Here is a 12,022-nt window from a genome sequence, read left to right on the forward strand (position 1 = left end):
TCCGCCAACGCGGCTTTCGCGGTCAGCGGGTTTGGCCGGCGACGCCCGGAGATGCGGCTTGAGCCGGGAGATTGTCGGCTCCAGGCGAGGACGCGCTCTCACTCAATACATTTCGGCTTGTCCCAAGTTCAGCAGTTCCAGGGGCGAGGTTCTCAGGATCACGTCGTCCGTGGTGGGCCCCGATCCCTAGTACTGGTCAAGGGGGCTTGCGCCCTGCCCCTAGCCCGCGGGCAACTTTTCGGAAGAGCGAGGGAAGCAGGAGGTGAGGCCTCCCCGCAAGACTTGGACTTAGCCTCTAGGCTTCCCGTCCGGCTCCCTCAGGGTTCTCACCCACCGCCTTTCTGAGCAGTTTGGGAGGCGTTGTGGGCAATAGTGCCAGGACGGGTAACTCCAGTGAAGATGAAGGAAAAGGGTCACTTCTTTCAAAGTGATGAGGCGCTTAGCCCCTATGCTCCGGGCCCAGCTCCGAATCCCGACCCAGTCGGGGGAACTACTTAAGGAACAAGGTGGGGGCGGCCCAAGGGGACAAGAATAGGGCAGCTGGGGGTGGGGAGGACCCTCCAGGCTTTGGTCTGCAGTCGAGGTTCCTTGGTTTCTACTAAAGGCTGGAGATTGAGCTCTCGGGAGTGGGACGCCCGCAGGCTGGAACAGCTGTGACTCCTTTAAGAAGTCCCTGCTTCTTAATCGTAATAGAAGAAAAGGACCCGTAACTCTCTGCTCTGTTGCCTGGGCCCGTTTAATAACTTCGTGTCTTTCTCTCTTTCCTCGTGTCCTGTGTCCCCACCGTGCCTCTTCATGCCCAGCGGCGTAGCCCTGTCCCGGGCCCACTTTGAGAAACAGCCTCCCTCCAACTTGAGGAAATCCAACTTCTTTCACTTCGTCCTGGCGCTCTACGACAGGCAGGGTCAGCCGGTGGAGATCGAGCGCACCGCCTTCGTGGACTTTGTGGAGAACGACAAAGTAAGCGCAGGTCCCCTCTTCCCCTCGCGGGTCTCCTAACTACCTGCTTGCAAAGCACTAAAGATCCCATCTGTCACTCCGGAGACTTTTCCGCTTCCATCAGGAGGGATGATAAATCGAGGCTTCTCACTCCCAGCCTCCTAAATCAGTCGGATTTCCCCGCACCTTCTCCCGCCTGCACCTCCCGCAGGGGCGCTGGTGGCTGCTCACCCGACTCCTGGATCGTTAGCAGAGCGTGGTCACAGACTGACCGCGGAGCAGATATCCTTCTGACAAGAGCATACATAATTTAAACATATAGTCAAGGCTGCTGCTGCCCTTCTCCGGGTTATTTATTATTATTATTTTGCACCCGCAATCGTGTCAGGGTGGGTAAGATAGGTACAAGGTGGAAACCCTCAAAAACCAGTCTTGGCTTGCCGGACTACCCCTCCCAACCCTAGCCTTCTCTTCCACTCTGGTTCCCACAGCAGTGCCAGCCCCCAACACAGGCCTGGGTGTGGGCGCTGAATTGAGCTCAGATGAATAGGATGTGGGAGGAAGGGAACATCTCTTGCCTTCTCTGGGCCTCAGTCCTCAGCTTCCTCAGCTGTACAATTCAAGTTTGAGAGCAGGTTCCTCCTAGGGTTCTTCTTGAACTTGGGCTTGGGTCCCTGAGTTCATTGCCCCAAGCCTCCAGTCCTGGTGGGACATGGCCAAATGCTGCTCCTCCCAAGTGACAGGTCCCTTTCTTTCTGCAGCATCCGATGGGTTGGGTGGGGTCTGTTTAAACGCAGCATGGACATGGTGTCTGGTGGTCCCCAGTCTGGCGGTCGCCTTTGTGAGGACATTTTTAAGAGGAAGGGACAGACTGTTGGAGAGGGTCAAGCGCCTGGGAGCCTTGGAAAGTTTTGGAGCGTGGCCAGCGTCCAATGTTGCTGCCCTTTGACCTGGGCCTGGGCAGGGGTCTGTTCAAAGCTGCTGAGTGACCAAGAGAAAGGCTGTGGGAGTTGGGCTAGGGAAGTCCCTTTGCTCTTTTTATCATTTTGAGGGGATGGAAAGCAAGGGTCTCTGTCTTTTCAGGAACAAGGCAATGAGAAGACCAACAACGGCACCCACTACAAGTTACAGCTGCTCTACAGCAACGGTGAGCGCCTTGCGCCCCCCGAGGCACCCGCGCCGGCCTCTTCTAAGGAAGGCAGTTGACCTTGTCCTGGTCTTTGGCAGGCATCCTGCAGGCCCAGGGAGAGCAGGGCTGTGGGAAGCTGTCTCCGAGCCAGGGGCAAGGGCGGGTGGTCTCTGACCCCAGGATGGTTCAGCTTGCACTCCGCCCTGGTCCCCTGGCATCGGGACAGGTTTGGGGTGCCCAGGAGGGGCTCCTCAGCGCTCACCTCATGCCAGCCCCATCTCCCCGGCAGGTGTCCGCACCGAGCAGGACCTGTACGTCAGGCTCATTGACTCAGTCACCAAGCAGGTGAGCCTGGCAGTTCACTCCCCTCCTCCCCCCTCCTCGTCTTGAGGGTCCTCCATTCTCCTCCCTCCCCACCCTCCTTGTCTGTCTGTGAGATTTCCTGGGTCACTCTTCACAGCCCCTCCATATCAACTGACATTTTGTCTTCTCTGGAAAAAGAATTTTTTCCCTCTCTCTCCCTAATTGTCCAGTTTCTTTCTGGTTGGGGAGGCTCTGGGGATGGGAGTAGACAAACAGATGGATGAAGAGGGGAAGGACTTATTGGGAGATTCAGCACCCCTCACCCCCACCACACACAAACATTCCCTTTTGCAACAATTATGTCCTCACTAGGGCAAACTTTTGTCTTGGTATTTTGTTGGAGTTAACCAGGCACAACTCAGGTTCAGGGCGACCAGCGGGGACTCCTGAGGAAGTTGTGGTTAGAGAGAAGAAACCCGATTCTGTTCTCGATCTAACGTCCCCTTTCCTTTGTCCCTCCCTGCCGGCGCCTCCTTCTCAGCCCATAGCTTACGAGGGACAAAATAAGAATCCGGAAATGTGCCGAGTTCTCCTGACACACGAAGTGATGTGCAGGTAAGAGCCGTGTTTTCCCGCGGGCTTGGCTGGAACGCGGGGCAGGTGAGCAGCTCGGGGCGCGCTGACGTGCCTGCGTCCCCGGCAATGACCTTGGGGAGTGGTGGCGCCCTTGGGCGGGCGGCCTCGCCGGGACTTGCTCATAGGGCCGGTTGGCTGGATTTCCTCCTTAAAAGTCAGATTCTAAGAACAAATTGATCAGGACTCGAAAAGGCAGCCCAGAACCACCCAGGATTCCACCCCATGAGTGGCACGAGTTTGCTCCGTGGAAGACCTGCCGTCCAGCGGTCCGCAGAACGCGGGGAGGGGCTGGGCAGGCGCGGGTCGAGTTTGGGATGGGGACTTTCCCTGAGCCGGTCCGCACGGCTCGGTTCCCGCCGGTCCCGCGCATTCTAGGCGTAGATGTCCAGGAGGGGCCACTTGTAGAGTTACCGAGTCAAGGTTTTGGAACGACTTAATCTGGACAGGCCAGAGGATCGAGCGGTCCATTTTGGGGGTGCTACTCCCTTGTTCCCCAGATGAGGCACCTGCCAGTGATGCAGGAGCGTTTTCTTCTTGCGGGGACGTTTCTTTTCCTAGATTTCCTGAGCCAGGGGAGTTTCTTAGGTCAGGATAACTGCCGGGCAATGGATGGGAGGAACTGGGAGAGAACCTCACCGGGTAGATCCGGGGTCTGGAACAACAGCTGGACTTTGACGGCCGAGTTGTAAAAGGTGCAATCTACCCGAATTCCTACACCATTTCCCATTTTCTTTTCTGAGATCAATTCATTCCATTTTGGGTCCTTTCTTCTCCTGGACCAGAAGAAAAAAAAAATTTTTTTAAATAGAAGAAATTCATCTGTACATTTATTCATTCTTTCAACAAATGTATATTGAGTGTCTAATATGTGCTAGTTATGGGGGATCCCACAGCAAAGGAGAAAGGATATAGAAAGGAAACTCTGGGAAGAAGTGATTATTTTACTATAAAAATTTCAGTGTTTATATCCATACATGATTTTCTTCCTCCAAAATCTCTGATTGGAGAGAAAGCCTCAATTCTTTCATACTCTGCTACTGCTTCAGTGAATGTCTTCCAACATCAGCCTTGCTAGCTTTGGGTAACTGCAAGCCATCTGATTTAGTTTGAATTGTTTTATGGGCAGCTCCTGGCAGCCCCGTCTCCCTTCTCACCCAGTCAGGAAGAAACCATTACAATCAGACGTGTTTGTTTTGGTTTTGACCAAGTATTAGAAAAACAAACTTAGCCAACTGCAGAGTTCAGCTCTGTCAGTGGCCTCAGCTGAGGGGATTGAGGGTTCCCTGCCTGAGTAGCTGAGTGAGGTGTGGGTAAGCAGATCGGTACTCCGTTATCCCAGGGTTCCTTGATAGGTACATTCAGAAAGAAAATACAGTTCAAGGTGAACTTGCATGTGATACCTAGGTTAAATAGTCAGAACATTTTGATTTGGTTGGCTAATTGAAGGGTGGGTTTTTCTCTGTTAAATTCTTTTTTCTACTTTCAAACATCTTTGTGGGGAGAAATTATCTTCTTACAAAAAAAAAGAAAACAAAACCCAAGTCTGGCCCATTGTCTGATGAATTATACCTATCGCTTTAAATAATACTTGCACACCCCATCCAGCTGTAGTTCAGACTGACATTTTTATTTTTAAGCCCAATCAAATCCACCTCATTTTATGCTGTTTAAGTAGTAGCATCAATTTTTAAAGTCTCTAGTTTAGTCTGCATTAGTAACACAATATAAAAATTTAATGTACTGTAACTTCTCTTCATTTGAGACCTGGGAAGATGCTCTGCTATTTTCTTCCCAAACTAGAATTTAAAACAAATATTAATTATGGGTAAATAAATGATCCATGGAATGGATATTGTGTCTGTATTTGTGTGTGTGTGTGTGTGTGTGTGTGTGTGTGTGTGTGAGTGCTCGGAGATTAGCTGGAATGATAGATTTGGATCTATCTGAAAGGGAGGATCCCATTCAATCTGTCAGTCAGAGCTGGTTGACTCTGCAATCAGGAAAAAAAGTTCCCTCTCCCACGTTTTGAGTCAGTTATCAGAGTCAGTGATTAAGGAATGAGTCAGATGAGCCCCATTTCTCAATGGGTACTGCACATAGAGTTTCATTTGCATGGTATTTGTGGCATACCTGCAAATTTTCCTGAATGCTTTTGTTCTGCCACCTTTGGTTAACAACAAAAACAAACAAAACAAAAACAAAAACTCATAAACCGATGTTTTGCTTTTGGGGGGGGGCAACAAAATAAATCTCTTTTAGGTATAACTTTTCTCTCCCTTCCCCAGTTGTCTCCACTCCTCTCTTCCCTGCTTCAGTTCATTTTGCCAATTATTAGCAAGGAGAAATCTAGTTGTTATGTCGCTGCCAGCCACCCCTGTGCCCTCAATGCTCAGAGGGTTAAAAGATATTATAATTTGAACAGAAGTCGTCTCAAGGCCTACAGCTGGCTAATAACAGAGTTGTATTGAGCCGGAGCAAACCCCACAGCTGTGACTTTTCGCCACAAGGCGCAGGCTAGACGGGGCCCTAATCAGATGGGCCAGCCGGGCAGTGGGGCCAGTGTCTTTATCGGCCAGATGGTGTGAATTTAGACACTTTTGTTATGCAATCGCAGGGAGGAGTTGGGGAGAAGAAAACAAAACAAAAGCTACCATGCTGTGCGCTTATTTGAGTTTGAAATTAGAGACAGATTTTTGAAAGTTGAGGGTTGAATTTTAAAAACGATTTTGGAGGGGAAAGGGCACACTGGCTAGGAGTTTGGCTGCCTGGACACCCTATGCCCGAGACTGGCGCTTTTTTCCCTTTGCTTATCCCCCATCTTGATCCCTTTCTGAAAAATGCAGGTAAGATTCAGCCTTGGGATAAAATTTTTCCTATTCCCCACCTCTCATCCTCAACTGGTTTGATTTTTTTTTTTTCTCTTTTCCTCTCCAAAGATCCCACAAGGAGACAGGAAAGGTAGACGAGGCCTGTGAGCAAACTGAGAGTATTTCAGGTAAAAGGTTCTCCAAATAAGGACTAGAGTAAAATAAGCCAAACCATGCTGAGTGAGGAGCAGAGGAAGAGCTTTCATTTTCATTCATTAGGGGGGAAAAAAGTACTTTAGAGCTTCCCCGTGGAATTTAGAGACACAGCCTTAACCTAGTGCAAGTTCAGTTTCCTCTTTGTTTCCCATCTTTTCTTATTTTTCAGTCTTGTTCAGATTTTAAAAAAATACTTGTGGACTGGCTTGTTAGAAAATATCCCTAAGAAACCTTTTAATGACAGTAACTGAACCTGAAGTTGGTCACACAGGCTTTGTGTCTACACCGAAAAGAAGGGAGATTTGAGCTGGTTATCTGAGTAATTCAGGGACCTGGTCCTTCATGTCAACGCCCCATGTCTCTGATCTCAGAGTGATTGGGGAATGTGAGTTCATGGAAGTCTTATATTCTCTACTTCCCTTTGCTTATGTTACTGTTGCTGGTTTGAGGACTGAATGTCATTTAAGAAACCAAATAAAGAATAACCAGGACATCTTGATGAGCCCTTTTCTTAAAAAAAAAAAAAAAAAAAAAAAGAATTAGCTTTGGCTAACCCAGAGAAATTTGATGAAGTTCTCAGATGGGGTGAATACAGTCCACTCCTATAATACCTTCACTATTATAGTCCAACAGCTGAGTGCTTGTTGCATCTTTTCTGAGTGTTAACATTAGAGATTATACTTAAATATGTTACTTGCTGGAAAATGGAAGATTGGACCCTAAAGTTTCTCTACATTTTTCTTGGAATATCATTTCCTTCCCTGAGTGGATTCCCCACATTGTATTTCACTGGCACCAGGCTTACATTTTTATCTATTTTTCTTTTCCTCCAGAGAAAGTCCCCACGGAGAGCAGCTGAATTCAGCTGAGCAATTTTGCAAACTTACTTGGCTTCCTCAGAATCACTCCTTCTCAAACTAAAATAGATTGGCACATTCTGAATGTGTTCTCTTGTAATTAGATTGTATTTAGACTCACACACGGATTCAGGTTGGGTTGACCTGCTGGTGATGTCACAGAGGAGTCTTGTTAGAAGGTTTTCAGATACCTAGCATGGATAGGATTTTTGAAATTGTCTTGCTAAGAAAAAAGGGTTTGTCTGGGCTGCAAAGGTATTATTCTGATGATGTAAGCAATAGAAATAATAGAGGTGGGAGACAGGAATTGGGAGGGAGGTGGGGAACAATGATGGGATGGGTAGGGAGTTGGGAAAAGAGACAATGGTTTTGGGAGGTGGGAGAGCAGCTGGCCAGCATTTTTATTGGTGTTAATCTTGGGATGGGCTTCCCTTGTGGCTCAGTCAAGAATCCGCCTGTAATGCAGGAGACCTGGGTTCGATCTCTGGGTTGGGAAGATCCCCTGGAGAAGGGAAAGGCTACTGGGTTGGAATTTTCAAAGTTAATACTTAATATAATTTCAAAGGCAAAATATTATTTCAGAAAGTTTCAGCGGCAAACACTAGCATCTAAGAAAGTTGAAACAAGCTTTCTTTTACTTCCTACTAATTTGATTAAATTTCTCCAAGCCTTTTCATGCCCATTGGGTGAAAGTTTTCTTAAGCATATCTCACGTATTTTTAACTTCTGGAGAATGGTAGAATTGTTCACTGAAGAATCCACACATCCCTACATATAACATATGAACTTGAAATTTCTTTTTAAAAGTATCTGTTTGTTTATTGATAGTTCTGTAGAGGATCAGAGAGTGCACTGTGGAGAAGCAGAAAGCAAATCTAAGACTGGGCTGGTGTTGGGCCTTTGGGTCTTTGCTACCACATGGCTTCATCCTTTTCTTTAATCTGTTGTCACTTTTGAATTGGAGGTATTTCATAGCCTCGTGGACTTCTTAAACCTAGAAGGGACTCTAGATAATCTAGTCCAACACTTTAATTTCATGTATCAGGAAGGCCAAGCCCAGAAGGGTTAAAGAAATTTGACTACATTCATGCAGCTGACTAATGACAAAGTCAGAGCTCCAGTTCCCACTTAACCATCCTTCTATTGTGCTGCATCATCTTAAACCATAGAGAGGTTATCACAAGAAGGGCAACACTTACACAAATTTGGTTATTGCTGGTGTTTATGAGATGTATTCTCCAAGTGGTATGGATGATAGTGCTGCTTTTATAAGCCATGTCAAGACTATGTCCTTTACCAACTACTGTGATGATGGACCATGTGCTTGGATGAGCTGAGAGAGGTATTTAGAAGTCTGTGGTCCTCTGGAGTCTGTCATACAGAGTGAAGTCAGAAAGAGAAGAACAAATATCGTAGATTAATTGATATGTGGAATCCAGGAAAATGGTTCAGATGAGCCTATTTCTAAGGCACGAATAGAGACACAGACGTAGAGAATGGGGGGGAAGGGGAGGGTGGGATGGACTCGGAAAGTAGCATTGACGTATGCGCACTCCACACGCAAAATCGATAGCTGGTGGGAAGCTGCTGTGCAACACAAGGAGCTCAGCTAGGCACTGTGTGAAGACCTAGAGGGGTGCGATGGGGAGGTGGGATGGCAGGGAGGGCAAGAGGGAGGGGTTATACGTATACCTATGACTGATTCACGATTTTGTACAGCAGAAACTAACGCAAGATTATAAAGTTACTATATTCCAATACAAATGATTTAAGAAAAGATTAAAAAAATTGAAGTCTGTGGTCCTGACAAGGAGCAGACAGGCAGTATGGGGATGTGATTTTCCTGTGCTTCTGGCCACCCAGCCTCCCTTGCTCTTTTCATATTTGTTTAGGTCTTCCATGCCTTTAGGAGGGGAGTGTTTTGTTCTCTTTAGGTCCTACTGAGTCCTTCCCATCTCCATCTGTTGTATTTGCTTAGGGCCCCTTCTTTCTCTCTTCATCTCAGATGATCCCACAAGCATTTCTCCAGTGGTACCCAGTACTTTGCCAGATGGTAGAAAGGAAGTCTCAGGAGGCAGAATTTTCAGGATGGGACCTACCACATGCTAAGTCCCATTCCTGTTCCAGACCTTGTGAAAATGATGAGAGATATCTTTTTAGAGTTCCCTGCTTAATTTTTTCTCCCATTTGACAATGCACATCGTAGTTCTGGTAATCTTCCTTCACCTTTAGAAAATGATGGAAGTGAATGAAAAAAATGGATGAATGAATTATTATAAAGTACAGTGAGTTCTGTGAAGAAAGTTGTTATGTAACTAAGGTTTATAATAATTCAGGCAGCTACTTGGGGTCTTTTTTATAAAAATACGTCTTCCTTTCCCTTATTCCTTCAAGTATTTATTAAGACACAAAGATCTAAAAACGTATATACAATAATAAAATCATTCAACATGGAGCTGGAGATGACCTTCTAGATCTTAAAGTCCAGGTATCCATCATTCAGGTTACAAATAAAGCTCTGGGGAAAGTTGTGATTTGCTGAGAACTACCAGTTTATAAGTCATAGATGGAGAATTTGGATGAACAGTCTTGGGCTTCATGTTTAGTGTTTTTGAACATAGCCATACATTCATGCTCAAGCAGCTGATAGTTAAGCAGCTACCAAGAATGTACTCATTTTTGTGAATGTTCTTATCATTGTATGCTCACCGTACTTTCTGGATTTTAACATGTTTCATTTACTCTTTTCATTCCTTCCCAACCTACAGCCGGTGTTGCGAAAAGAAAAGTTGTGGCAACCGAAATGAGACTCCTTCAGACCCTGTCATCATCGACAGGTAGGGGGAAAAAGTGATTTTTTTTGTTTTAAAAGCATTTCTGGTTTTTCTCTTTTAGAATCTCAGCTCTGAGTACCGATCACTGGGCTTTGCCATATGGTTGGTTACATGTTACCTTCAAGGCATGGAACTGGTCTGACACGTGTTTTCTTGTTTTGGTTGGCGTTTCTTGGAAGAAGCCAGAACCTTCCTTTTTGAACAGATGTCTCTATCTTTTCCAGGTGCTCTGACTTCAGCCTAATGGGAAAGGGTGGTGAAGAATGCCATCTCTCCCACCTGGCAGAAATAGGGTCTCATTCAGTTTTCTAGAAGAGGCAGTGCAGTTTCCTAGAAGAGGCAGTGCACCCGAAGTTACTCGGTCACTTCCTCATCACTCTCTGTGATTGCTGTTGGGCTTGAAGACTGTCAAATTAGATTACGGTTTGGGGATGATGACAAGCTTTCCGTTGCACAGGGGGAGGTTCCTTTCTACCACAGAGGGTTGCATTCCAGGTCCTATGTTATGTTCACAGTGGAAAAGATTCTTTGGGACAAGATGCTAATTCATTGAAATGTGATTTCAGCCTCCTCAGCTGTATGTTTTTGTGATTGGAACCAGAACTTACAAACCAGTGAAGAAATACCAAATTAACTTCCAGCAATCATGTAATTTTTAAGAAATCCCATATTCCCACCCCTAATTTTTTCTCTTTCGTTAAAAAACGGAAGAATTCCCTCTTGCTTCTTTCTTTGGGTTTTTGTGTTTCTAGACAGGTCCTGAAATGGATTGGAGCGGCCGCAGTCTCTAAAGTTGTTATTCCAATATTCCAACAAATTCTCAGTTGGGAGAATGGAACCTCTGGCATTCTTCCCAGAAAGCCAGCTTGCTTTCTTTGTGGAAAGTATAGCATAGCCCTAGGAATGAGGAGGCTGGAATTCTGATCCTATCCTAGCTTCTGACCTTGGACACAGCACTCAACATCTCTGCTCAGTGGTGTCACAGAGGGTATAGGGTTGGAGGGTATGGCTTGCTGTTGGACGTTGCAGAAGGTTGCTAAAATATACATGGCAGTTTTGCAATATTCCCTGAAATGTCTGGAGGAAGATGACAGTCAAGTAGGAAATGTTTGCTGGATGCATAGAGCGCCTTCACCATCTTAGGAGGTTTAAGTGAGACCCATTTGAGGGAGTTCTTTGGAATTCCTTTAGTTTTTCTGAAAGCAAATAGCTTAAAACTGATGAACTCTGTGGGACCAGCTGTCTTCCTCGTTTGATCGGTGAAAAGGCTGAACTCAGGAATGGTGATGTGACTTGCCCACAGTTACGCATCTGGTTGGAGTGAAGCTGGTGCTGGGACACAACTGTCCTCACTTCTGGCCTGTGATGCTCTCATTGCCACAACCCTTTCCTCCCAGCACTCTCTGTCCCAGTTTATACGGTCACACGTAATATAATTTCCCAGGCTTCCCTGGTGGCTCAGTGGTAAAGAACCCACCTGCTAATGCAGAAGGCACAGGTTTGATCTCTGGGTCGGGAAGATTCTCTGGAGAAGGAAATGGAAACCTATGCAACCTGCTTCAGTATTTTTGGAATCTTCATTAGCATCTTGTCTAATTGCTCTTGACTGTCTTCTGGGCTTCCCTTTGCCTTCTTCCCTTCATTTGTGGAAGGGAGAAGGTATGAAGGCAGAAATCCCATGGAGAGAGGAGCCTGGGGGGCTACAGTCCATAGAGTTGAATAAGAGTCAGACACGACTTAGTGATGAAATAACAACACAACATTTCCCAGCTTCCTAGTATACCCTGGGGTGCTCTGGAGGATATGAAGCCTATGAGAGCGGTGTAGAAACGGATCCGGTCCTTTCCAGCATGTCCACTGACTTCGCTTATCTTTGTCTAGTCCTTTTCTTAAAACTAACTTTAGCTCCTCTTTCAGGAGGTATTCTAACCTCATGGTTGTGATATCTTTTCCTGTAATAAACACCCCATAAACCAGCTTTAGAAATGTTTGCAAACCCATAAGTATCTACCTGTACCTTACATCTCATAAGCACACATTCTAAAGACTCTGCATTTAGTAGCAGTCCTTTCTCTAAGAAACTCTGTATAGCCCGAATGCAGGGAGAAAGAAATACGCTATGTTTTCTTCCCATGTAATACACACGTTAATGTACATAGGTTTTTCACATCTATGGAGAGAAAAAATTTTCAGGTTATGTGCCTTCATTGTTTGTGCTAGAATGCTTTAAATTCTTCTGAGAAGGTGGAAATTGTATTTTAGCTGTGTCTTAAGGAGCTTTATGTGACGATGGCATTTATT

The 12,022-nt window shown here is 46.1% G+C and overlaps 1 protein-coding gene across 1 annotated transcript in view; it reads left to right on the forward strand.

Moving 5' to 3' along the window:
- EBF2 (EBF transcription factor 2) overlaps window positions 1–12,022 on the forward strand; it is a 220,288-nt gene that overhangs the window by 2,300 nt on the left and 205,966 nt on the right. The window contains exons 2-6 of the mRNA XM_004004175.6: window positions 804–960; window positions 2,023–2,086; window positions 2,358–2,413; window positions 2,913–2,986; window positions 9,656–9,724. Coding sequence (XP_004004224.1) covers window positions 804–960; window positions 2,023–2,086; window positions 2,358–2,413; window positions 2,913–2,986; window positions 9,656–9,724 — 420 coding nt within the window. The remainder of the gene's footprint in view (window positions 1–803; window positions 961–2,022; window positions 2,087–2,357; window positions 2,414–2,912; window positions 2,987–9,655; window positions 9,725–12,022) is intronic.

The sequence above is a fragment of the Ovis aries genome, chromosome 2 (genome assembly GCF_016772045.2).
Source record: "Ovis aries strain OAR_USU_Benz2616 breed Rambouillet chromosome 2, ARS-UI_Ramb_v3.0, whole genome shotgun sequence".
NCBI lineage: Eukaryota > Metazoa > Chordata > Mammalia > Artiodactyla > Bovidae > Ovis > Ovis aries.